Source organism: Danio rerio, chromosome 8, assembly GCF_052040795.2.
Source record: "Danio rerio strain M-AB ecotype USA chromosome 8, GRCz13ab, whole genome shotgun sequence".
NCBI classification, from domain to species: Eukaryota; Metazoa; Chordata; class Actinopteri; order Cypriniformes; family Danionidae; genus Danio; species Danio rerio.
Genome location: NC_141028.1, coordinates 37,540,895 through 37,568,407, shown reverse-complemented (window position 1 = coordinate 37,568,407; position 27,513 = coordinate 37,540,895). Strand labels below are relative to the sequence as shown.

At 34.7% G+C, this 27,513-nt stretch overlaps 2 protein-coding genes and 1 long non-coding RNA gene across 10 annotated transcripts in view; 1 reads left to right on the top strand and 2 right to left on the bottom strand.

Moving 5' to 3' along the window:
* The window catches only part of LOC147842743 (uncharacterized), a 227,523-nt gene extending 203,445 nt beyond the window's left edge, over positions 1–24,078 (top strand). For 3 of the 7 annotated variants that reach the window (XM_087265075.1, XM_087265076.1, XM_087265077.1), the window contains 11 exons: positions 3,089–3,145; positions 3,287–3,338; positions 5,330–6,031; positions 6,693–6,743; positions 7,406–7,456; positions 8,112–8,162; positions 8,522–8,576; positions 9,979–10,033; positions 11,086–11,140; positions 11,892–11,949; positions 23,305–24,078. In XM_087265075.1, coding sequence (XP_087121201.1) covers positions 5,936–6,031; positions 6,693–6,743; positions 7,406–7,456; positions 8,112–8,162; positions 8,522–8,576; positions 9,979–9,989 — 315 coding nt within the window. In that variant the 5' untranslated portion in view covers positions 3,089–3,145; positions 3,287–3,338; positions 5,330–5,935 and the 3' untranslated portion in view covers positions 9,990–10,033; positions 11,086–11,140; positions 11,892–11,949; positions 23,305–24,078. The remainder of the gene's footprint in view (positions 1–3,088; positions 3,146–3,286; positions 3,339–5,329; positions 6,032–6,692; positions 6,744–7,405; positions 7,457–8,111; positions 8,163–8,521; positions 8,577–9,978; positions 10,034–11,085; positions 11,141–11,891; positions 11,950–23,304) is intronic. The other 4 variants (XM_088651082.1, XM_087265091.1, XM_087265088.1 and 1 more) reach the window with 3 other exon arrangements.
* The window catches only part of LOC147842742 (uncharacterized), a 103,360-nt gene that overhangs the window by 33,908 nt on the left and 41,939 nt on the right, over positions 1–27,513 (bottom strand). The window lies entirely within an intron of this gene.
* Positions 25,314–27,332, bottom strand: LOC141375758 (E3 ubiquitin-protein ligase RBBP6-like). 2 transcript variants are annotated; one of them, XM_087264999.2, is made up of 7 exons: positions 26,745–27,045; positions 26,455–26,551; positions 26,276–26,351; positions 26,048–26,136; positions 25,911–25,971; positions 25,669–25,808; positions 25,314–25,573 (listed from the first exon to the last, which is right to left on the bottom strand). In XM_087264999.2, exons 1-7 carry the CDS (start codon positions 26,902–26,904, stop codon positions 25,399–25,401), a joined length of 798 nt encoding a protein of 265 aa, XP_087121125.1. In that variant the 5' UTR covers positions 26,905–27,045; the 3' UTR covers positions 25,314–25,398. The 2 variants fall into 2 exon arrangements, with proteins under 2 accessions (XP_087121125.1, XP_087121126.1); XM_087265000.2 differs by lacking the exon at positions 25,911–25,971 and having other exon boundaries at positions 26,745–27,332.

The following is a 27,513-nucleotide window of genomic DNA, read 5'->3' as shown; positions in this document are numbered from 1 at the left end:
AAAGCAATGTTTTATGCAGTAACATTTTTGTATAAATGGAAAGCAAATTGTCTCCTCCCTTTTTTGCTGATCCAAAAAATGGTCCGATCCATAACTCAAAAAACGTAGAGTGATCCGAACTGCAGATTTTGGATCCGTTACACCACTATTAGTCGCCCTTTCCCAAACCCTGGTTAGCCTGTCGATTATCATTTGCCACAACTAGCGCTACTTCACCCATATTCTCCTACCTCATGGCTCTGTTGAAGAGCATTTAATAGGTTGCACATGTCTTAATAAAGGTTGCCTCCCTCTCTTTAAAAACATTTTTTTTAGAAACTAGGCATTTCCTCTTAGCAAATAGTCAATATCATATATTAGGGGTGTAACGATACACTCAGCTCACGATACGATGTGTATCACGATATAGTGTTCACGATTCGATATGTATCACGATATTTGGAATAAAAATTGAAAATTTAACTGAAATGCAAATTTTACCAAGTAAACTATTTTTTATGTATTTCTTTTGTTTCAACTTGTTAAACTGAACCTTCTTTTAGAAAATATATTAAACAGGCCTGTCTCTGGAAAATAAAACAATTTAAAAACTTCTTAAAAAATATTATTGAAATGACAGAGACAAAATTAAGGAACAATTTAAGTAAAGGTGCAAAAAAATAAGCTTTCTATTCAATTGAATTTAACAGTGAGAGCTTAAGGCTTTGCTTGGTCACTTGCGTTTTTTGTGTGTGCAAAAAAAAATCTACATTTCCAGGTAATCAGCAATTCTATAAGATAATCCTGAACTTATGTGTATCTGTCTGAGAGGTTTTTATGGATGGCTGTCTTCATGTTGGGCATGAGTGACAGGGTGGCCGTCTTATCATTACACAGGACAGTCGTGACTCTTTTTAGCAGTTTAGGCAGGTTTACTATTTCTTCGGCGTCGCTGATGTCGGCGCTATCAAGTGTATCATGTTGACGTGCATTTTTGTGTACCTCTGTACTCAAATTTAGCTTTAAAGGGTTAGCTCGTCGTAATCATAACTCTAAAATCGATATGATTGTTTAAATAATGTGTACGTTTTCGGTTTCATTTACACTGCTAAGTGCTGTTCAAACTTCCCACGCTGCTCCTAAAAGATCACTCTGTTCCACAAACTGAATGTTGTTTACTACTTTATTAGTCACAACCTGCAGGTTCTGTTCACTGAAGCAGACGCGCGCGTATGGCAAGCCGTTTTAGCATTTAAACCTTTGTTCTGACTATCCATAAATATATGTAATTCATATTTAATTAAATTCATTTAGAGATATCTCTAATTATATTTTGACTAGTCGAATTATAATTATGACTAGTCAAAATATAATTAGAGATATCTCTAAATATATTTATGGATAGTCAGATCAAAGGTTTAAATGTTAAAACGGCTTGCCATACGCACGCGTCTATCATAGTCCGCCCTTTGTAGCAACAGCTCACGGTCAGCTCATGTCATGTGTGATTTTGCGGCCGCCAATACATCATATGAAGACAGAATGATATTTTAGGGTGAATTGTACCTTATAAATACAGTATGTGACTCTTTCAACACCATTAGGAGGTATCCCTGTCGCTGTGCAAAGTATGTAAATCACTGTGAAGACTTTAAAACTTAGGATGTTTGACCCAGTATGCGTGTCAAAAAGCGGACGAGTCTAAAGCAATTACTGTACAACCGAAATGTTGCCAGACGTCTGATTTTGAGAGGATGGGCCATCCTCTATTTCAACTCCACTCATCTTGGTTTGCTAACATTACTGCTGCTGCAATCTGAACTCACGTGCGACAGCAGGTGGAACGTAGCTCACGTGCAAACAGCTCAACTAATAAGAGAAAACGGACGTCATATCGTAATCATATCGTCATAACGCCACGATGCATATCGAGACATTTTTGCATCGCAATAAATCGTACAACGATAAATCGTTACACCCCTATCATATATTATTATTATCATTGTATTTAAATTGTCAGAAAATGTCACCATGTATAAAAAGCATGCAGATTTTTTCCTTTCCTTCTTTCCTTTTTTTAACTAAACAGCATGCTTTAATTGGTGAAGTGCTTGTAAGTTTTGAAATAACCTGCACTGAATTGAGCGGACTGTAGTGTAGTATTTGCCGTAGATCAAAATGAGTGAACAAGTGGATTTGGCAATCACAAGAGAAAAAGAGGAGAGGGTGCATCTTTATTGAGGCATGTTTCATGTATTCACTCCTTCAAACAGACCCATGATGAGGAGAATGAGAGTATAGAAGACGTTATGGTAATGTTATGTGCAAGCTAGCATTAACCAGGTGGAGGATGCTAATGGCAGTGCAGACTGGATTCATCGTGTGTCTGAGGGCGTACTCGCACTGTACAGTTGCCATGAACCAGGCTGAAGCATGCTTTTCCCCCCTTCCGTCTCCCCCTACGGCCTGCACTCACATTGCATTCGTGCCTGGGCAGTCTTATGTCAACGAACGGGCTGTTCAGTAAGCGCTCTCGCAAAGCACAGTGGAGAATAGTAATAAATACCTTTTAAAATATATATTTTAGTACTGCTTCAGTTAACTTGAACAAGTGTACTTATACCATCAATTTTCATTTTCATAAGAAAATTTTCATTTTCTTAAAAAATAAGTTAAATCTTTGTAGACTATATATATATATAATTTATTTTAAAAATGTGGGCAATATATTATAGATTTGTTTTGAAAAAAATGTATTCTATTCTTATTTTTTTTAATACAGACCTCTTGAGTTCTTAATCCGGGCCTGACACTATCAAATAGTAAAGTATTAGATAATTGTTTTGGGCCAGTTTCCTGTACAGTGTACTTTTTGTGCACTATTAAACCAACATAATGAATTTTTTCAATGATTTAGTTTCTTCTGTATCAGTTTTCACTGTCCAGAAAAGTTTGTGATGCATACTCTGTGGAGTCAGTGTTCATGTGTTGACAGAACTGTTTTTATTTGGCAGAGTTACAATTTTAATCTTGTATAAAAAAAAGTACCTTGTGTTTAATTTTAAAACATTGTTCTGCACGATATCACAACATACAATTGTAATTTTAGAGTGTGTCATGTGGAGGAGTTGACCTTCTCTCCTGTAACAAACATGAAAAAGCAAAGGTAGGGTATATTGGATTTTATTTTAAAAATTGGCATATTTTGAACCGTATGTAGTATTAAATATAATGTTTAATAATGTCTGTTTAGCACACACTTGAGTTGTTTTAGCTTTATTTTCTGTGTTTTGATTATGTTTTTCAGTCTCCTCATGAGCCATTATCTTTGAATTCTGAACAGAGTGAGCTTCAAAAAGGTTTGTCTATATAATTGTCTTTTAAATGTTGATCTGAAGAGATATTTTCTTATTGTTCCTGTATCTGTGCAGTTATTTTTATATAATAATACATTTAATATGGGTGTAGCGATACATTATTATATTGAGAATCGCAATATAACAATTCAAAGTTTTTTCTTTAGATTAGCCTCTATTCACACGGTGAGTATTATGTGTAACAGGGCTCGAAATTGCGACCATTTTGGTCGCATATGCGCCCGAAAATTAATCGATGCGACCTCATAATATATTTGGGCGCATTAGTGCGACCTGTTTTGATTTTTTTTTTAAAACGTGCTGAATCGCTCTTCCCTGCCGCTATATTGGTTCATATTAGCTGTCAATCACTCAAGGCTATCCACTGTTAGATGACAGGGAGGGAGCTTTTATGTCCACGGGAAATGCAAACGGCTAAAGTGTGAAAACGTAAAGCACACAGGTTTGCAAAGTGCAAACCCCACCTAAAGTTGAGGCGCAGATGAGAGCGATCATGACACGTGGTGAATATTGATCCGCCAGCTGAGATCAATCGAGTACGTGCTTTTCGGAGAAGGTGGTCGAATCTCCATGCGTTGCATTCACTGCGTGTTCAGTGCAAATGTCCGCTAAAAGTCAAATCTAATACTGTATCATCGCCAAAGAAGCTCGCCTTTACTAAGTTTACACTGAAACTGCGTCTCATAACAAACAGCGGTATTGCGCCGGTGCTCAACCTGCTCATAAATTGGGTCGGCTGACTCGCCTGCTTTTCCACAAACACAGAAAAATGAAGATCAGCTCAGACTGAACATTTAAATTGACACAAACTGAAACCAAAACTTTTAAATAGTGATAGAAGTGAGACTTTATTTTCTTTCTTTTGCCTATTCTTTCATGAGATGTATATATTTTTTTTATTTAGTTACTGATGACTGTTTTGCAGCTTTCAGCCTTGAATTTAATATTTTATTATAATCTTTTGTTTGTTTTGCAGCTGAAATATTATTTATTAAACTGACATGCATATATATGCTGTTTAGCAGTACAAAATAAATATTTCTTACTGCAATGCTTCATTTTTGTTTGATGCAAACTATACATTTATTTTTCAGAAAGTAACAGACTTTTTATAGCAGATAACTTGCATTCAAGCACATTCAAGGCAGCATGATAATGACAAATGTAATTCATTGTTACTATTATTGTCATTTTCATCATCATTAATATTCTAGAATTTTAATACATACACATTTTGGAATTATTGCACACAAATATCAATGTCATCTCTAAATTTTTTGTGGTGCTCCTAAATTTTTTCTGGTGCTCCTAAATTTTTGAAGTTGGGAGCACCGGTGCTACCAAGTAAAAAAGTTAATTTCGAGCCCTGTGTAAGATTAAACGTTTACACAGTTGCAGTATAAACTACTGTTGTTAAATGATGAAAATAATGCAAGTTGAAATCTGATGATGACAAATGCCTGGTTATACCAGTGAAAATGATCTATTTGCATGTGGACCATAAGAGAGTGCAAGCATACATCTAACGCTCATCTTCAGAATTTTGAATTTGTATTCTGATGTCATCTCTGTCCTGTGCATTAAAGACCAATTTAAAGTTTAACATGCCAGATCTATGCAAAATTGAGCATTTTAACCATTACTAGGCCTACATATTATAATAATATTGTTTTTTACCACATTTGAGAAATAACAAATATTACTAATATTTAAAGCTTTTTTTTTATAGCTTACAATATTGAGATATCAAGAGAAACAATGTCAAGTTTGCTGACCTATCAATAGGCTATTGTTTTAATATCTGTGTGTTTGCTCATGGTTTATGAGGACCAAGTATGTCTACTGAATGTGACTTAGCAGTAGGCTATTGTTTTGTTAAATCTGTTTATTCATGGTTTATGAGGACATGGTTTGTTATGCGAGACTTAAAGCTTTTAATGTTTTCTTCATCTTTCTTTGCTTCTCTCTTTCAGCGCCTCCATGAGCCTGTGGCTTTAACCAACACAAACAGAGTTGTCTTCTACAGAGGTTTGTTAATTATTTTGTCATGCTAATTTGACACTCCTTAAAGGGATAGTTCATCCAAAAAGTGCAATTGTCTCATTATTTGATCCCCCTTTACTTGTCTCAAACCATTATTGGGATATTTCTTCTGTTAAAGACAAAAGAAGATACTTAGAAAAAATATGGAAACCTGTAACCATAGACTTCCATATTATTTGTGTTTTCTGTTGTGGAAGTCAATGATTGCAGGTTTTCTTCTTCCATCAAAATATCTTGTTTTTGTTGTTTAACAGAAGTAATAAACCCTTAAAGGTTTGGAACACTTGAGGGTAAATTAATAGTGAGTAAATATAAATTTTTGTGTGAATCATCCCTTTAAGTGCTAAAATGACAGTTTCATATTTCTACTACATTCAACGTAGCAGTCCTGTGTGTTTAGTCATGGTTTATGAGGACCAAGTATGTCTATTTTATGTGAGTTAGCAGCAAGCTATTGTTATATCTAATATGTGTGTTTACTCATAGTTTATGAGGACATGATTGGTTATGGAAGACTTGAAGCTTTCAGTAAGTGAATGTCATGTTTTCTTCATCTTTCTTTGCTTCTCTCTTTCGGTACCTCCATGAGCCCGTCGCTTGGACAAACACAAACAGAGTTGTTTTCTACAGAGGTTTGTTAATTCTTTTGTCAAGCTATTTTGACACTCCTTAAAGGCATAGTTCACCCAAAAATGAACATTTACTCACTATTAATTTACCCTCAAGTGTTTCAAACCTTTATGGGTTTCTTTTTTTCTGTTTAATAAAACAAATGAGATACTTTGAAAAAAGATGGAAACATGTATCCATTGACTTACATAATAGAAAACACAAATAATATGAAAGTCAATGGTTACAGGTTTCCATCGTTTTTCAAAGTATCTTCTTTTGTGTTTAACAGAAAAAAGAAACCCTTAAAGGTTTGGAACACTTGAGGGTAAATTAATAGTGAGTAAATGTTAATTTTTGTGTGAATCATCCCTTTAAGTGCTAAAATGACAGTTACATATTTCTGCTAAATGCAGTGTAGCAGTCCTGTGTGATTAGTCATGGTTTATGAGGACCAAGTATGTCTATTAGATGTGACTTAGCAGTAGGATATTGTTTTAATAAATCTGTGTGTTTACTCATGGTTTATGAGGACACAGTATGTGTAGGTTTACATGGTGCTAGCAGTAGACTATTATAACATGTGTTTCTTCATGGTTTATGAGGGCATTTTTTGTTATGCGAGACTTCAAACAGTTAGTAAACAAATGTTACATTTTCTTTATCTTTGTTTCTCTCTTTCAGTACCTCTATGAGCTCGTCACTTTGACAAACACAGAGTTGTCTTCTACAGAGGTTTGTTAATTATTTTGTCAAACTATTTTGACACTTTTTAAAAGGATAGTTCTCCCAAAAAGTACAATTGTGTCATCATTTGCTCACCCTTTAATTGTCTCAAACCTTTTTGGGGTTATTTATTCTGTTAAAGACAAAAGAAAATACTTACAAATAATATGGGAGTGAATGATTACAGGTTTCCATCTTTTCTTGTTTTCTACCATGAAAGTCAATGATTGCAGATTTTCTTCCACCAAATGTCTTGTTTTTGTTTTTTATCAGAAGAAATAAACACGTAAAGGTTTGGAACCCTTGAGGGTAAATTGTTAGTGAGTAAATGTTCGTTTTTGGGTGAATCATCCCTTTAAGTGCTAAAATAACAGTTTCATATTTCTGCTAAATGCAGTGTAGCAGTCCTGTGTGTTTTGTCATGGTTTATGAGGACCAAGTATGTCTATTGGATGTGACTTAGCAGTAGGATATTGTTTTAATAAATCTGTGTGTTTACTCATGGTTTATGAGGACACTGTATGTAGAATGCAATGTTAGCAGTAGACTATTGTTTTATAACGTGTGTGTTTCTTCATGGTTTATGAGGACATGATTGGTTAAACGAGACTTAAAGCTTTCAGTAAGCGAATCTCATGTTTTCTTCATCTTTCTTTACTTTTCTCTTTCAGCACCTCCATAAGCCAGTCGCTTTGACAAACACAGAGTTGTCTTCTACAGAGGTTTGTTAATTCTTTTGTCAAGCTATTTTGATACTTCTTGAAAGGATAGTTTTACCCAAAAATGAACATTTACTCACTATTAGTTTACCCTCAAGTGTTCCAAACCTTTATGGTTTTCTTTTTTCTGTTTAACAAAACAAATAAGATACTTTGAAATAAGATAGAAACCTGTAACCATTGACTTCCATAGTAGTAAAAAACAAGTAATATAAAAGTCAATGGTTACAGGTTTCCATCGTTTTTCAAAGTATGTTTTGTTTTTAACAAAAGAAATAAACCCTTAAAGGTTTGGAACACTCGAGGGTAAATTAATAGTGAGTAAATGTTAATTTTTAGGTGAACCATCCCTTTAAGTGCTAAAATGACAGTTTCCTATTTCTGCTAAATGCAGGTTAGCAGTCCTGTGTGTTTAGTCATGGTTTATGAGGACCAAGTATGTCTATTAGATGTGACTTAGCAGTAGACTATTGTTTTATTAAATCTGTGTGTTTCTTCATGGTTCATAAGGACACAGTATGTGTAGGTTGACATAGTGCTAGCAGTAGACAATTATAACGTGTGTTTCTTCGTAATTTGTAAGGGCATGATTTGTTATGCGTGACTTAAAGTAATTTAACAATGTTAAAAAAATCTTATCTTTGCTTCTCTTTTTCAGTACCTCCCTGAGCCCGTCACTTTGACCAACACAGAGTTGTTTTCTACAGAGGTTTGTTTATTCTTTTGTCATGTTATTTTGACACTCCTTAAAGGGATAGTTCACCCAACAGTACAATTGTGTCCTCATTTGCCTACCCTTTACTTGTTTCTTTATTTGTTCTGTTAAAGACAAAACAAAATACTTTTAAAAAGATGTAAACCTGTAATTCATAGTAAGTAAATGTTCATTTTTGGGTGAACCATCCCTTTAAGTGCTAAAATGACAGTTTCTTAATTAGACTAAATGCAGTGTAGCAATCCTGTGTGTTTAGTCATGGTTTATGAGGACATGATTGGTTTTGTGAGACTTAAAGCTTTCAGTAAGCGAATGTCATGTTTCCTTCATCTTTCTTTGCTTCTCTCTTTCAGTACCTCCATGACCCAGTCACTTTGTCAAACACAAACAAAGCTGTCTTCTACAGAGGTTAGTTAATTCTTTTGTAATGCTATTTTGACACTCCTTAAAGGGATAGTTCACCCAAACAGTACAATTGTGTCATCATTTGCTCACCCTTTACTTGTTTTAAATCTTTATGGGTTTATTTTTTCTGTTGAACACAAAAGAAGATACTTTGAAAAAAGATGGAAACTTGTAACCATTGACTTCCATATTATTTGTGTTTTCTATTATGGAAGTCATTAGCCCCTTTCACACAGTGATACCGGTAAATATCTGGAAAATTTCCGGAAAGACTTTACCTGTATATTCAAAAAAGCGCTGTTCACACAGGCGAGGACGTTACGGAAATTTTCCGGAAAAGAGCATTCACACATCCATTCCAAAATACCGGTAAATTCTGACAACATTCACCACAAATGAGCTTTAAACGGCTGCGCTTGTATTTGTAAACATTTGACTAAATTACAAACTCTGTGGATGATCAATATTGTGAACAACTTTCGCAGGATCACTTTCGCATGTCGAGATGATCATAATATGTGCATGTGCAAAGCTTGAAGGTAAACAACGGCTTATCATAAGCATCTCATCGATGATTATTTACACAGTTATCATTAAGAAGAACATATAAACGTGATCTGACTAACTTCTAGCAGCTAAATGTGTCTGGAAAAATATTCAAAGGCTTTTATCCTCACAAACCGCGCGGACGTAAATGCGTCTGACTGTTGTGATTGGCTAAAGCAGACGTCTCACGTCAGCACGTTCTAGACGTGCACGCGCTTATTACGGGAATCTTCCTTTTGCATTCACACAGCGCAGCATTCCGGCACATTGCCGGTAATGTTACAACTTCTCTTTCCGGAAAATAGCCAGAACGAATTTACCGGTATTTTCAAAAAGGACCTGTTCACACATACAACCTTTCCGGAAAATTGCCGGCAATTTTCTGGAAAGGTCTGTATGTGTGAAAGGGGCTATTGATTGCAGGTTTTCTTCTTCCATCATAATATCTTGTTTTTGTTGTTTATCAGAAGAAATAAGCACATAAAAGTTTGGAACACTTGAGGGTAAATTCATAGTGAGTAAATGTTCATTTTTGAGTGAACCATCCCTTTAAATGCTAAAATTACAGTTTCCTTTTTCAGCTAAATGCAATGTAGCGGTCCTGTGTGTTTAGTCATGGTTTATGAAGACACAGTATGTCTATTTAATGTGACTTAGCAGTAGGATGTTGTTTTATGGAAACTGCGTGTTTCTTCATGGTTTATGAGGACACAGTATGTGTAGTTTTACATGGTGCTAGCAGTAGACTATTATAACGTGTGTTTCTTCATGGTTTATGAGGGCATGGTTTGTTGTGCAAAACTTAAAACAGTAAGTAAACGAATGGTAAATTTTCTTTATCTTTGCTTCTCTCTTTCAGTACCTTCATGAGTCCGTCACTTTAACAAACACAAACAAAGTTGTCTTCTACAGAGGTTTGTTAATTCTTTTGTAATGCTATTTTGACACTCCCTAAATGGATAGTTCACCCAAACGGTACAAATGTGTCATTATTTGCTTACATTTTACTTGTTTCAAACCATTTTGGGTTATTTCTTCTGTTAAAGACAAAAGAAAGTACTTTAAAAAAAAGATGTAAACCTGTAACCATAGACTTCCATAGTAGAAAACACAAATAATATGAAAGTCAATATTCATTGGTTTTCAAAGTATCTTTTGTGTTTAATAGAAGAAATAAACCCATAAAGGTTTGGAACACTTGAGGGTAAATTAATAGAGTAAATGTTAATTTTTGGATGAACTATCCCTTTAAGTGCTAAAATAACAGTTTCCTATCTCTGCTAAATGCAGTGTAGCAGTCCTGCGTGTTTAGTCATGGTTTATAAGGACCAAGTATGTCTATTAGATGTGACTTAGCAGTAGACTATTGTTTTATTAAATCTGTGTATTTCTTCAGGGTTTATGAGGACATGATTGGTTATGCAAGCCTTAAAGCTTTCAGTAGTTTTCTTCATCTTTCTTTGCTTCTCGCTTTTAGTACCTATATGAGCCTGTCACTTTGACAAACACAAAGACTTGTCTTCTACAGAGGTTTTTGTAATTGTTTTGTCAAGCTATTTTGGTACTTTAAACCAATCATGTCCTCATAAACCATGAAGAAGCACACATTATAAAACAACAGTCTTCTGTTAACATTGTAAAACTACACATACTGTGTCCTCATAAACCATGAAGAAACACAGATTTAATAAAAAAAAACATTGTACTGCTAAGTCACATCCAATAGTCATACTTGGTCCTCATAAACCATGACTAAACACACTGTGTTTAGTCACTGTCCTGTGTGTTTATTCATGGTTTATGAGGACACAGTATGTGTAGGTTTACAATGTTACCAGTAGACTGTTATTTTATAACATGTGTGTTTCTTCATGGTTTATGAGGACATGATTGGTTTTGCAAGACTTAAAGCTTTCAGTAAGTGAATTTCATGTTTTCTTCATCTTTCTTTACTTCTCTCTTTCAGCACCTCTATAAGTCAGTCACTTTGACAAACACAAACAGAGCTGTCTTCTACAGAGGTTTGTTAATTCTTTTGTAATGCTATTTTGACACTCCTTAAAAGGATAGTTCACCCAAAAATGACAATTTTGTCATCATTTGCTCATCCTTCACTTCCTTCAATCTGTGTTTCTTCATGGTTTATGAGGACACAGTATGTGTAGGTTTACATGGTGCTAGCAGTAGACTATTATAACATGTGTTTCTTCATGGTTTATGAGGGCATGGTTTGTTATGCGAGACTTTAAAAGTAAGTAAACGAATGTTGAATTTTCTTTATCTTTGCTTTTCTGTTTCAGTACCTCCATGAGCCAGTCGCTTTGACCAACACAGAGTTGTTTTTTACAGAGGTTTGTTAATTCTTTTGTCAAGAATTAACAAACCTCTGTAGAAAACAACTCTGTGACTGGCTCATACCCAAAAATGACAAATGTGTCATCATTTGCACACCCTTTATGGGTTTATTTTTTCTGTTAAACACAAAAGAAGATGGAAGATGAAAACCTGTACTCATTGACTTCCATATTTTTGGTGTTTTTATTTTGGAATTCAATGATTGCAGGTTTTCTTCTTCCATCAAAATACCTTGTTTTTCGTTTAACAGAAAAAATAAACTTGTAAAGTAGAAAAGTCCAATAGTAGGAAAAATAATAACATGGAAGTCAATGAGTGCACGTTTTAATTTATTAAGAAAATAAACTAATAATAATTAAAATAATAAAATAATTTAAATAAGTGAATAATAATGTCTCTCTCACTTTCTCCCTTCAGGAAATAACAGGTGAATCTTGACAGAAATCCAGGAAGCCAGACAGTGATGGTGGTGATGGTAAGAATTTCTGTCAATAACAATGCAGGAAGAAACTAAGTAACTAAAATTACTTTAAAAATAATGTGCATTTTAGGCCTTTTTTATTTTAAGCAAATTTTAAGCATGATCTAAAGGGTTGAGTTTATTTTCTTAATGAGTTATAGGTGTATTTTGAGAATAAACCAATCAGAGTCTCATCTCCCATTCCCTTTAATAGCCTTGCATCGTGCCATAAGCGCATTTGCTATTTACATGACGTAAAGTAAGTTTAAGTGGAAAAACTGAGCATTTCACAAGCAAACAGTTAACAGTTATTTTTAACAGAAAACTGTTAAACAGAGCATCTACCGCGCGAGAATGAGAGATAAATGATCTACTTTCACTTTCGCTCTTGGTGGATAGGAAAATCTTTACGCACAGACATCAGTTAGCCTAATAATAATAATTAGTTGCGTTTGTTAAGCGCAAGTATTTGTTTCAAAACTATTTCTAAATGCAGTTCTAATTTTCAGCAAATGAATAAATGAACAATAATAACTAAGTGTTGTCATAAACCTGAGTTATATCCTAAAAAACATGTTGCCCGCATATGGTCTAAAACCTGCAGGTGGGCAAATCTAAGCTTTTTTTTTAATAAAACAAATATAAATATGGATATAATAATTAATACTGCTAATAATAACATACAAAAGCAAATTGTTATGAATAAAAACTATTGCGTCGTAGAGTGATAAACAGTGTTTGTTATTTTAAAGTGATAGGACTAAGATGGTCAATAAATAAGCTTTTTATTTACCTATTAATTCACAGTTTTAATTTACATTTTGTTGATTATATTTTACTCTTATTTTTACCTATTAAAAATCTTATTTTTTTCTTATTATTACTCTTATTTTACTTTTATTATATTTATATTTTACTATTATGTTATTTTGTCTCAATTACTGTACATTAATAGCAAATTAATATTTAAGTAGGCCTAATTATTTATTTAAAAACATTACCAGCGAAATACTGAGAAACGGTCTGGCGCTATTTTTATATACAGGCCTATCATAATTTTAAAGAAAGCTGCAAGGTGTGCTACATTATTTTAAATTATTTTTTCTGTCTGTTACTTGAAGTTCAGTGCGTGTGCCTGTGCGCTGAGAGACAAGGCAATATTGACAAAATATTGAATTTTGTTTTTTATATTGCATTGCATTAATTTGCAGAGATGTTTTATAGTTTATACAGGCCTAAAATAAACGCTTTGGTACAGAGTTATTATTTTAAAACGAACCTGTGTTTGTAATGATAGATGTAGGTGTCACAAAATACTTTTTAAATCAGTGTTTTTATTAATATGATTATTATTTATTGTGAACAACACTTAATAATTCGCCTTTTCTTCCGCCGTCTCATTAACACACCTTTATTAAATTACAATAATTAACAAATTGCACAAACAAACAGTAATATTTAAGAGTAAACTAATGAGCTATTTAAAAGTACACTTTAAAGAAAACCACATTTATAAGAGAGACTGTGCCTTAAAGCATATACTGCTCTGTCACACTGCTTTTATTTATTATTTTAGGTTTGTTTATGAATGAATTATTTAAGTTAAATATTTCATGTATGTGGTTTAATATTTAATTGGTCATTAAATCAAATGAAGAAGCTAGCTACTTTATTTTTTGACACTTCAACCGATCAATAAACAAAGAAATGAACAACCACAGATTATTTTATTCTCTCTGTAAAGTATTTAGATACTTAGACTATACTAAATAATTAGACTATTCTATATAGTTTTTAACATTGTTTGGGCTCAGTTGGGATTATTTGTTAATGAACTGCCACTCATCTTTCCATTAAACATTTTGATATTAAAATTATGTTTTAACTTTATGTCTCCAAGATTGCATTGTAATTTTCTAAGTTAAACTAAACTAGTTAAACTAGACAATTAAAATATGCTGTAAAAAAGTTTAGGTTGATAACTATTTTATTTTGGCTGGAAATGATTTACTGCTGGTTTTATCTGACCAGAGAACAACACAATGTTGGAATTGACGTAGTAGCATTGTGTAAAGTGCGATATGAGACAGCATATTTAATCCTTGCACTATTTTAAGTGAATGCATATGTATTCCACCGACTCCAAAATTAGGAGTTAAGAGTCTCATCCAAAAAACTCAGAACCGAACTTCCCTAATCGACGCCCTATTGATGTTTCTTTGTGCCATTATTAACTGTTTATCACTGAACCTATAACTGTTTTTGATTAATTCAAAGTATAGCCCAGACTATTTTTTTCCTTTTCAAAAGCAGAAGCAGTATAGCCTAAACAGGACAGTTTTACAAATGTACAGATAAGCATTTTTATAACTGAACATCACAAAAGGCCTACAAGAATTTTCAGTCCATTTTTATATACAGGCCTATTATAATTTTAAAGAAAACTGCTAGGTGGGCTATATTATTTTAAATCTAGCCTATATTATTTTTATTAATTTCCTCTGTATCTGTCACTTGCGATTCAATGCACACGTGCTGAGCGAGACGAGAAATAAGGCAATATTGACCATTTTTTATAGGCCACTATAGTATATAATAGTTTATTTTTACATATAGTATTGCATTAATTTGCATTGACGTTTTGTAGTTTGTAGAGGCCTAAAATGAATGCCTCGATTTGGAGTTATTTAAAACATAATCCTGCGTTTTTAACATTCTTTAAACCAATGTTTTTTAGTATTATTATTTAATGTGAATAACTTTTAATTAAAAATTGTAATGTATTTATTACACCACCTTATTGGGAAAAAAAAACGATCAATTACAGTGCTTCCCGCAGGTTTGAAATATAGGACTTGCAGCATTGAAACACCATTTACCCACATCACATAGTTAACTATGCGACAGACAAAACTTAATTGCATTTTTAATAATAATTGTATTTATTATGACACTTTTTCTTTTAATGGGTTAAAGTAAAAAAAAAAAAGAAAGAATGTTACAAAAGACTGAAATCAAAAAGAAATGCTTTATGCTATTTAGGAGCAATGTGCAGCCACTGACAGGTAAAATTCGCTTTTCTCTCTCAAGTTCAAAGCAAATTAGGCTTGCCACGATAGACGGTGTTGAAGGTGATACCGGTTTTAAGACGCAACACCGGTGACATCACGTTTTTACCGTGACACCGTCCTCACATTTGTTTTTTCTAAGTATTCGTTTTTTTATTTATTTTTTTATTAAATATTTATTTTAATTAAATGGAAAATAGAATTCGTAATAATTTTGTCACGTTCAACAAAAATAAGAGTCAAAATAGGATCCAAATGCAAGTGAAAATAAGGTTTATTTGACCAAGTCAAAATAAACAAACAGGGAAGTGACAGGCTAGGAGGACGACGAACACAGGGCAGGAACAGACAGGAAAAAACAGGGTCCAGAAATCTCCTCAGGGGCCTGAGCACAGATAACACACATGAGAACAGATGTAACGAACTGACAATGAGACATAGAAACGTCGCCCTGATATAGGGCTAATAATGAGCCTCAGCTGGTGAGTAATCAGCCCCGCTGATAGTCGTCATGTCACGTGAGCATAACAAATACACATGGACAACCAAAACAAAACAAACCCACGTGATCAAACATACACTCCGGAAAAGCGCACAAACCTGCAACCGTGACAAATTTACTTAAGACCAGAGCATGCTTTATAATTAAAATCTGAACATAGTAATGCGTCATATTTCATTTATCACGTGAGAATAAATATGCAAGGCATACTCTCATTTTAAAAATCACGCGACCATCATCTCACAGTGTTTAATAATAAATATCTTATTTTTATTAAAACAAGAATGATGTAGCAATGCTGCGCCATTGACAAGCCATCTGCAGAGAAACAAAGCAATCATCACGGCAACTGAAGTGAGCACTTTTTCCGAAGTTCAGCTCTTCTTTTTTGCACTTTATGCATTTCATGTAAAAAAATAAAAGATGAATATGCCTACAAGAATGTAACCTGTGTGCGCGTCTTTTATCACTGAGGCCGCTGTCTTTAAAAACCGAAAGTTGCTTCATCTGTCTGGAAATATTTCGGCTTTTAATAAATGAAAAGTTAATTTAGGTGAGCCAATATTAAAAATTGCTGTAAAGTAACTGTGAAGTGCGGCTACACATCGAATCTGAGGTCTGATCTCATCTCTCTCTCGCTATCATTCAGACATCGAAACGCCACACAGGTCAAGTCGCAAAACTGAGGCTGGTACCAGCTGACAGGTAGAACAGCTGAAGCCTTTGCGAAATCTGTCAAAATACAGCGCTGAAATTAACAGGCACAAATATCTTTGAGCCAGAAAGTCACGCCTTATCTGTCAAAACGCAATTCGAGCCAATAGGAGTTGTGTAGCCTATTAATTATATTAATTCTAATAAAATGAAAACCAAATTAAACTATTCATTGCATTTTTCGATTGATAAAAATATACGTAAACGAAAAAAAATCAAAGGGTGGCTAGTTTGTATTAATGTGTCTTAAAATTAATAAAAATATGCTCAGCCTATTTAAGCTTCACGGTTATATGCTGCGAACCACGTTACTGAACTACAATATCTCCGAGGGAGACTATATAACTCGATAGACAACATTACCGTGAGGGATTTTAAAAACAAAAGGTGTTTTAAAAAAGGAACAACACGCCAATCGGCAACAAATAAAACATCTTGCCAGGGTATGCTGTGTGTAATCCGCCACTGACAGTGACATAAGACACCTGCGCCTGTCAACTGTGCTTGTAAGAGAGCTCAAAGCTTGTATCGATATAACCAAAAAAAGCAAGATCATATAGTTTAGATTATTTTTTTAGCCTGTTAAATAAAATTGCTTTTATTTAGCCTGTCTTTAGATTTTTTACACAATGTTTAATTTCTTAACATCTCTTTCTTTTTTATTTAAAGTTTATATATAAAATGAGTGCTAGCTTGTTTAGTTGTGATCATTATGCAAGGATCATATTTCATATTCGGTTTATTCTTCACTAGCCTATAAATTCGTTAATAAGGCTATTTTATAAACGGATTGTTCATAAGGACTAAGCTATTAATATATAATGCAATAGGCTAAATAATACATTAAGAAATTGAAGTCAGGTAGGACAACAAAAGACAACCAAACATATTTCCCCTGTTAGCAAATGTAACCAAAAAGTATCTTTACGTGCAACAAGCTGCTCATCTGAGGGTGTGTTCAGCACGATGGGGAACATAGTGAGCCCCACAAGATCCCATCTTAAGCCAGAGATGGTCAACATATTGCCCAGGATTCCTCGCAAAGAACAAGTAAACCTCACTGTTAATAAATGCCAATTTACAATGTTTTATTTATTTATTTTTTTTAAAGACTGTGTCAACCTGTCATTTTTGTAATGTAATTTTGAAAGCTTTTCTTTTATATTTGTTTCTTGTTCATTCGTTTAATCTTATTTAAACTTTGTGCAATTTAATTACTTATCTTGCTATTTTATTTTCTTATTCGTTTTAAAAACATTCTAACATTCATCACATTCGTCCATTCAAACAATTTACGCTGAATTGGCAATTCCCGCAAAACTGAAAGTGAAAGTATTATATGCATTTATAAGCTATTTAAAAGCAGAAAGAAAAGAGGAAACCCCGACCCCCACTATGATACCGGTATTACCGGTGTTGTCACATGTCGATTAACCGGTGGGGAAATTTCCTCATCGTCACAACCTTAATTTGAATGATTTTAGATGTGTATATAAAATAGCCTATGTAAAATATTAACATCATCAAATTAATAAAATAATGACAAATTTGAAATAAATGACAGAAAAGTTAATAAAAACAGACATTCTCTAAAAAATGTAAAAATCGCAATATTAAAATGAGTAGATTTTTTTTAAATAAAATGCGTTGATTAACTATTACTATTGGTGTATATATTTTACAGCCAGTCTAGATCTCATTACGTCCTCTCCCGAGTATATAGCCGAAGTTTTTCTTAGTCGTTTACATTAAAGAATCTATTATTTACTTTTTCTCTCTGTATCGCGGCTGAGTGTGCGCTGTCAGCTGAATATAGGCTTAAATTAAATCTAAAAAGCAACTAGCCTGCGAGCTAATATTTGTTCTTTTTTTTTTCGCATAACAGCCAATTTCAACCGCGAGGAGATACCAACAGCTTGATATGCAACATTTTCTAAAATGTTATTTAGCTCGGAATAAAAACAATTCACAAAAAATGATTTAGTGTGTGTGTTTTTTTAAGATTGGATTAGCCTATTTCACAGTGTGTAAACATTAGAAATAATAATTAGGCTAAAATACAGTAGATTACCCCTTCATTCAGATTTATGTCGTTGTTTGGGAAACTCTCCCCTGGTCTAGAAGTTTCTCTTGCTTCTTATCTGCTCCACAAGCGCAGCACGCTTCTTCCTCTGGCTCTGCACCAGGGCTGGGTTTCCCAAACAACAACGTAACTCGCGGCAGAAATATCATAGTATCATAGTGTCGTTTGGGAAAAGAACGATGTAGTGACGAGTGTGTCCCAAAACCTGTAGTTTCTCTGTCACAGATCTATTGTTTGACCCACATTAGTTATAACGTAAAATGCCCATAATGATGCTCTAAACGAGGTGGTAACAATTTCTTTAGAGAAAGAGAAAAAAAAACATTATTTTATTTGCAAATTATATTGTTTTACACAATCACACATTTAAAAAAAAATCTATCATAGTTTTGGTGAAAACATGCACTTATATTCCATATTAATTGAAATATATATAACGGCACATATAAGACCTATATTTGTTTCCTTTACAAATATTATTAAGAATTTCATTTCTAATTTCATATATAAATCATTAATGGTTGTAGGCCTAATTTACAGTAGGCTATTTATTTAGAAATAGAAAAAACTTTTTAATATAATATTAATTATTATTATTATTATTAAAGTAGGATATTGCAAACAATATGCAAAATAAATGCAAACAATATTCCATGACTCCAATATCAATTGCTACGAGCCTAATATAGAAATTTTAATTAACACGTAGTTCAGTCCATAAGTTGCTGTGAATAGAAACAGCCTATATAAGCCTACATTACCAGAAGTTGGCCTATAGGTAAAAGGTATATAACCGGGGATTTTGTGTCAACCTTGCTTGTGAAATATACTCAAGATATACCCCTGCCCTCATCTCAAACGAAATGTTTGGCTATTAATGAAGCAGCCTGTCTGAGGTGTTAATGGGGCATTGCGCTTTAACCGAAAACAACAACAACCCAAAAGCACTAAATTGGTTACAGGGGTTGCTTCAGAAAATTGCCTAATAATAATAGAAGTAGTAGTAATAATAATAATAATAATAATAACTACTGGCATGTTTATAACTAAAGTTGTTTTTACTTCGGTTGCACCACATGCTCTTAAGGCAAACCGTAGTTAGTAAGGTCATAAGCTCTCCGTAAAGCCATACATAGTTGCATTAAATCACCTAATATCAAATAAAAAGTGTTTCAATCGTTAAACTGATTTAGAATTCTGCAACTAATGCATCTACATATAACTGTTCTTTGAAAATTTGCTGTGAATGCACACAAATTACACAAAGTTATCAAAACATAAAACTTGATTTTTTAAATATTCTACACGTTAAAGAAAAAATAGCAGGGAGAAAAAACCCAGTCATAAAGAAATGTATGTTAACACAAAACATTTCTTGAAACAAAATTAAACTCTTCATTCACAAACCGAAAGAAATGCGAGATTTAGGAAGAAAATAAGGCTGTGAATAGAGGGAGATCATCGCAAGCTCCTCGATGTAAACTAATCTCACCGTCATCTCTTTTCTACCATTATACATGGGGGGAGGCTGCGGTAAATTTTTAGTTGGAACACAGCGTTAGGTTTAAACTGAGTGAAATGCTGCAACACAGAAATATTTAGTAGTGCGTACATTGTAAATTAGTGTCCCTTTAAGTCACAACTAGGCTTCATTTTAACTTACACACTGCTGGTGCAACTGGCCCCATGTAATCAAAAAAGGCTGCATATTAATAAGTGGGTCGCGGGTTATAATCTAAAAGCTATTGCCAGTCAAACACAGCACAGCCATTACAGCAAAATGGAGAGATTTAAATGTACATATTGCACATATGGAATTATCCACTCACTGCATGTCGTCTACCCTGATAAACATGCTAATTGTCTTATTATTATTAATATTATATTGTATGCACTTATGAAATTAAAGTTTATAGAGCCTGGTTTATACTTCTGCGATATGATCGGCGTAACCCACGGCACATGCAACGCGCGTAGCTGTTTATTTTACTTCTGCGCAATGTCTCTGTTGGTCTGCATTAACACTTTCAAAACGCTAGTTGGCAGTGAGGTGTTAATGTTCCTCTGTGTTGAGTTTCTTCGCTGTTGTTTTGTTTTTTCTAAACGCTTCCTGAACATGCAAGTGACTCAAACTCGCTCATTTTGAGGCTGGAACCGGCGGACGTGGAACAACTTTAACTATGAGATAAACACAAAACAAAACTTTCTATCCAGAGATCCTTCATGGGACTCCACACTTGTAAACAATCGCTCTATTGGGCTCGCACCACTCGCACGGCTCTTGGTCCCGCCCCCAGACTTGTCAGCGCTGCCAAGCCGACCAATCACGACCATCAAACAAATCACGACCTTGCGCTCTGTGTCGTTGCGACTTGTAGTTACATTTTTTGAGAGGTGCACATCATCGACGCCGACGGCCAATAAACAATGCTTAAACATTAAAATGTGCTTTTAGAAACTTAAAATATTTATGTTTCTAATATTTAATTATACATTTGCTGTGTTTAATATAGGGGATAGAATAGCATACAGTATATAAAAAAAAAAATTTTTGTCCTTTATACCGAAATAGGCCGGCTATAAGAGGAGGCGCTCTATTAAACAAGCAGAAACAGCACAGACTGTTCACTCTGCATGCATGTGAAAGAAATGAACTGAGAAAAATAAACAGACGATAAATAATAGGCGACTCACCTTACGTGCCGATATGCCCATTTATTTAATTCATAACTGCCACTAATAGCTATGCAAAAGGGAACCTATTTTGAGTGTTTGGCATGTAGTGACAGATTTTCAAATATTTGTAACCTGGCCTATAATAAATAATAATAATTATTGATAAAGCAAGTTATACTGCAATCAGGTGATGTGTTTCATTGACTCGATAACCTTAATATTTTGTAGTGTGTGCTGTGACGCGATTTTCATTTCTTGCAATGTGCGCACGTTTAAGATTTGAGGTAATAACATCGCCATGATAGTCAAAGAAATGTAAACATTCTTTTTACCCCAACACAATTTAATAGGGCGCTATAAAGGCTAAACAACTTCATTCTTATATTTGTTTAATTTTTGCAGCCTGGGGCTATACTTCTCACCATCTATTGTATCTTTTCTAAAGCATACAGTATAGTGTAAAAGCATGTTTATTACTAAGAAAAAAGAAAATGTATTTTTTAATTGATCACATCACATAATCTACTGTAGGCTACATTACACATACAGTAAGGGCTGCTCTATTATGGGAAAAATCATAATCACGATTATTTTTGTCATAATTGCAAACAAGATTATTCAAAACGATTTTTCAGCTGAAGTCAAAATTATTAGCGCTCCTGTGAATTTTTTATTTATATTTTTTTAATAAATATTTCCAAAAGGATGTTTAACAAATTCAGGATTTTTTTACAGTATTTTCTATAATATTTTTTTTCTTCTGGAGGAAGTCTTATTTGTTTTATTTTGGCTAGAATAAAAGCAGGTTTAAATATTTTGAAACCTATTTTAAGGTCAATATTAATGACTTGCCCAATTATCCTAATTAAGCCTTTGAATTGTACTTTAATCTGAATGCTTGTACTTTGAAAAATATATAGTAAAGTATGTGCTGTCATCATAACAAAGATGAATGAAATCAGTTATAAAAAATTAGTTATTAAAACTATTATGTTTAGAAATGGGTTGAAAAAAAATCTTCTTTCCATTAAACAGAAATTGGTGGAAAATGGTTGCTAATAATTCAGGAGGGCTAATAATTCGGATTTCAACTGTATATATGCAGTTATTTTCCTCCCTGTAAATGAGCAAAGGGAAATATGTACAATAGAATAAAAATATGAAACAAACTGTACTTTAAGCTTCTTATAAATGATCACTGAACACAGCATTTTGACACCTATTTGACCATTAAAACGCTCACAGTAAGATAACTTTAGATGTGTGTACTCTGCTCGTCTAGCCTAAGTGCACACACACAGCAGCATGTACAAATCAGATTATGAAAAATGATGAAGAGCATGCTTTTCCTTTTATCCTTTATTTTTAGTTTTTTTTTTTTTTTTATTTACACATTTTTTTAAGTGGTGAGGACAATATCCACTGGTTCCCCCCTCCTGTATAATAATTAAATGTTACATTTTTAAGAACTTCACAAATAGCCTAAATAACACTTTTCAGTATCAGTGATAATATAAATAGTAACTAATAATAATAATGATAATAATAAAAAGAAGAACAAAAAATATTAGCCTATTGATAACAATATAAGTGAGATGTTGAGGAAAAAACAGCGTAGGCTACTAACTCTCCACTGTTTTTGGTAAATTATTTGACAGAAAAGCTAACATGCTGACACATTGTCTGGATTAAGCAGACCTAGTTGGAGTCGCAATGTTTCCAGCAGCACTCAATACACGTTCAGACTTTCTATCGCAGTGCTTGTAGCGCAAATGCACAAATGCTTTTTCCTATGCTACATTTCTCGTCAATGTCTTCCATTTATCACTTTCTCTTTTGTATCTGGCCATTTTTAAATAGGGCTCTGCGATATCTGGCTGACAAAAAATCAAAAAATAAATTTAAATTTTTATAATTTTATATATTTTTATTTTATTTTTTGTGCTCATAATATTGACCTTTGCAGTTTTTACCTTTTTATTATTCAGCTAAACTAAAAAACGGAAGACTTTCTCCAGTGGAAAAATATAATAGGGAATATTATGAAATTATTGATTGCCTTTTTTTAAAATTAAGAAAAGTCTTTACATGGAAAGGTCATATCACTTTCAATAGTCCACAATGATTCAAAGCAGCTACTGAAAGTTATACTCGCATATGTTGCTGTTAAATCATGTAGTTGTGTGATGTATAACCATGGTGTAAGTGCACACCTAAGGATTAACCTTTTTTCCAAGAAAGAGACTTTTAAACGATATTGATGAACAGTTGATATGATCTATTAAAAGTCAGTGATGCTAACAGTTAATCATCTTGTTTGCTTTCAGGCTCTAGCACTGGCAGAACAACCTACATGAGAAGACCATGGACAAAAGCAGACGTGAAGGCTGTAATGAGTTCAAAAGACTGATTATTATTATACACATTTTCATTTTTTTTCCTTGTCACAGAGTGACAATATTTAACCATTTTCAAACCCACTTCTGTTCCATGCCAGTGCTTCACAGTCCATCATCACTCTAGGGTAGTCTCTACATTGCTCTACAGTTTGCCTCTGCTTCTCAACCCATGTCTGCCACTACTCCACAGTCTGGTACTGCTCCACAGTCCAGGTCCACGTCTGCTTCATGAGCCTGGGCAATACCCATCACACAAAAATACATAACCCACAAATGCAGTCCCTCAGACTAAACATTTACAACAGTGTTGAGTAGCAAAAAGACATGTTTTTTGTTTTTTATTTACATGTTTGAAAATGGTCAAATATTGTCACTGTGACAAAAAAGTGAAAATGTGTATGATATTAATTAGTCACATTATAACACATTATATTACTGTCACATTACGAAATTTAGTTTTTAATCTGTTTTGTGTTCATATCATTCTGTATGTATCATTCAATTTGTGGAATCAAACTTTTATGTCTAGTTTTATCTTTTTGTCTTTTTATCTATCTTTTTATCTATTTTTATCCATCTATTTTTTGTTCTTGTCAGAGCGATAATAGTTGATGCATTTCATAATAAAATGTATATACATGTTTAGTTCCCCTGCTGTTTTCCTGGACTTCAAAAGTAAAATAAAAAAAGTTTATTTTTTTATTTCTGTCATTGAGTGGCAATGTTTTGTATTTGACAGTATTCTAGTGCACTACCATGTTGTGTTCTAGTATAAATATTTAAATTTGAAAAAGAATAATCTGTTGAACGACTTAATTACATTTTAAAATACCATTAGTTTGTTTATAAGCTGTAATCATTCATTCATTCATTTTCTTTTCGGCTTAACCCCTTTATTTATCAGGGGTTTCCACAGTGAAATGAACCACCAACTTATCCAGAATATGTTTTACGTTGCGGTTGTTCTTCCAGCTGCAACCCATCACTGGAAAACATCCATACACACTCATACACACACACTACGGACAATTTAGTGTATTCAATCCCCTGTACCGCTTGTCTTTGGACTGTGGGGGAAACCGGAGCACCTGGAGGAAACCCACTCCAACACAGAGAACATGCAAACTCCACACAGAGTTCACAGAGGGGAACATTTGTGTTCTGGCCAAGTAAAAGAATAAAATAATGAATATGTTATCGTACAGTTGTGCTTCTGGTTGTTCATGGTTGAAGGTTCTTTGCCAATTATGTTCTTTTTTTATCTGAAGTTGCCTTTCAAAATATCTACTGTCCTATAAAATAAGAGCAAAGGCCCTTAAACAATTAACTCTTCATACTTTAATGTTAAAATGCTGTCTTTTTCAGGTTATTGTTCAACAGTACATTAAACAGATTGTTTAACTGATACAACACAATAAGCCTACAGAATTGTTAAATCAAAAGTGTATTTTAAGCAAAATAGTATTTTGTCATTTAAGAAGTGACAGGCAGAACCTTAGCAACTGAGATGGGTTTAGCAGGTGTCTAGCTGAGGAAAGCCAGAGTCTGTTCTGTTGTCACCCTTACTGCAATAGCAGAATAGTGTGATATGTAAAATGTGTTAATCAGTCCTTTTAAACCATGAAGGGGCTAGGTTTGTGTGTAACATGTAAACAGACCTTGTAAACCATGATTTTGTCTGTCCCCATAAGCCTGTGAAATGTCACATAGTTAATTTGAGTGTGTTGTGAAACTAAAATTGCTGTTTTTAAGCGTTGTTTGCCTTTTGTAGCTCAAATAAAAAATTTTGGCACAAGTTTTATGTTCGTAGGATGTTGGCAAAGGTATGTCCCCGTAAACCACCAAAAAGTCACATTGACCTCATAAACCATGTATGCCTGTATGTGTGTGTGTTTGTTGCACTGCTGGAGTGAAGGTTAACCAGTCCACACAGTTCATGCGGCTATAATCTTTATTATCTTTTATTAATAAACTATGTACAATATTTACACGTCGGCTCCAGGTCTCTTGGATGAAGGTCTCTCAGCGACGTGGTCTCTTCTGGTCGCCGCGCGTCTCTGGTGAAGATGGGGAGCGGGACCGTTTCCCTCCGGCGTCCCGGACCGAAGATGCCGCACCTGCTGAGGACGAGGAGGGCAAAGGCTCGGTCTGGCAGGAGAAGGACGGCCTCTTTCTCTTCTCAGCAGCATAGGCCTCACTGAACAGATCGAGCGCAAACACACACAAGCAGACATCATGTGAGATTTGGACAAACACTAGAACATGCGGCTATGCCAAGTACAGTTTACTCACGCGTCTATGATGGGAATGACGTATCGGCCGCTGCCGTCTATCATGACTCCCTTTCGGTCTGGGTCGTCCACCTCCAACAGGAAGCTGCGGGGAATCCCTGTGCTCTTCCGGATGCGCTTGTGCGGCGCGGAGCGGCTGCCCTGTGAATTGAGGAGTGACAGTCAAACTCTGAGCAAACAATCTGACTGATGAGGACAAGAGCTCAAGTTCACAGCAACCGTGAGCTTGGAAAACCCAGTTACCACATTAGTGGGGCAGTGCCTAATGTGGTGTCCCGGGATCCCAAGCAGCCTCATGGCCTCACTAGTGAACATCAGAACCATGAGAATCAGCTCAGACATCTCTCACAAAGCAAACCTGTCAGTGTCTGAACGCTCACCTGCTGGAGTAGTAGCACAGGCTGGACTGGTACATCACCGCTTTCAGCTTGTCCTCCTCTGACGCCTTTGCCTCAGCCAGATTCTCAGTCTGTTTCACAGGCATTTGCACATTTGAATCTTTTTCACCCTCAACCCTTCAAACAATCTCAAATCTCCCTAAGAAGCTGAGTGCGTGTGCGTATATTGTGTGCTTTACATTGCTATTGTGCTATTCATTTGTTCAATACCTTCAACAACTGCTCCAGTGAGAGGAGTGAAGGATCAGCTCTAGGTGAAGGTTCACGCCAGCGTCCAGCTTGATGTCTGCAAAACAAAGGAGCTTGTGTGACTAAAACACCAGGGACAGACCAGGAGTCTTCATATAACATCTAACAGAGGACGCGTGTGCTCATTTCACAGCACTTACCCAACAAATCTTCTGTTTGAGGACTTCAGTCCCGCCGCAGGGATCCGTCTGATGATGACCGACGTGTTTTTAGGGATGAGAGCATCATCTGTGTATTCTGACAGCAAAATAAAATCAGAATCAGCACATAATTATGGAGCACGGTATACTTTGAGAGCCATTAGCCTTTTAAAACAGCCAAAACATCCCTACATGTCAGCATCAGCACCACCTTACAGCTTCCAGAAGTGTCTGATGTAACGCATCTAATGTTAGCGTAGAACAGTTGAAGTGTCTTTTCCTCAACTCACCTTCATCAGTCTGGGCGTTGCTGATCTTCAGCTGGCAGAACTTCAGCCTCTTGCTCCTCATGATCTGCCGCTTCAGCTCCCCCGCGCTGATGTTGAGGCCTTCAAACTGGAGCGAGTCGTAGGTGAGTCGACTCTGGAACCTGTAGTGAACACAAGACATACTGAACACAAACACAAAGCACAGCGTAATAAAAAGGGTCAAACCTGAGTGATGGGAACAGCAGGCGATCAATCGACGTATCCAACGATCAATAATATCGATAATCTGGAAAAATTGTCACGGAGGACGCAGAGATCAGATGGCAATCGATACAGCGAGATTCAAACAACACCCACAGGACGGTTGTCATGGATGCTGATGATGAACACGTGACGCATGCGCTGTACAACTTCCGGCAATATTATCATTATTAATATTAATTTTATTGATAGTAGTAGTAAAATCATTGCGATAAGTATAATAAAATAAACAGCAGAACAGTTGGCCATCTCTGAATAATACACAGCGACGTTTCCCTGCACGAACGATTCAGGCCTTCGCCAAGAAGACTCGGGTGAGTCGATGATTCAGGGATTGATTCAACTGTCCGTTCATCCTATTGGCTTCTTTGGCTGAATGAATCGTTCAATGCTTTACTCAAATAAAGCGGCCTCTTGCTGCCACCTATTGGGGGTTTGCTTTTTTGTTTTCAAAAGTACTTTGACACTTTTTTAAAGGCACCTTTAAGTTCATTTTTGCACAAAAGCTCGTCTCTGTGCGTTCCAAATG

What these genes read in the sequence shown, in the direction of transcription:
- LOC141375758 (XM_087264999.2), bottom strand. Translation starts at nt 26,904, where the DNA reads ATGTCTTGTGTTCACTACAGGTTCCAGAGTCGACTCACCTACGACTCG. An exon ending in CAACGCCCAGACTGATGAAG is followed by an intron (nt 26,552 to 26,744) that starts GTGAGTTGAGGA and finishes TTTTGCTGTCAG; the next exon opens with AATACACAGATGATGCTCTC. An exon ending in GGCACTGCCCCACTAATGTG is followed by an intron (nt 25,809 to 25,910) that starts GTAACTGGGTTT and finishes CTCAATTCACAG; the next exon opens with GGCAGCCGCTCCGCGCCGCA.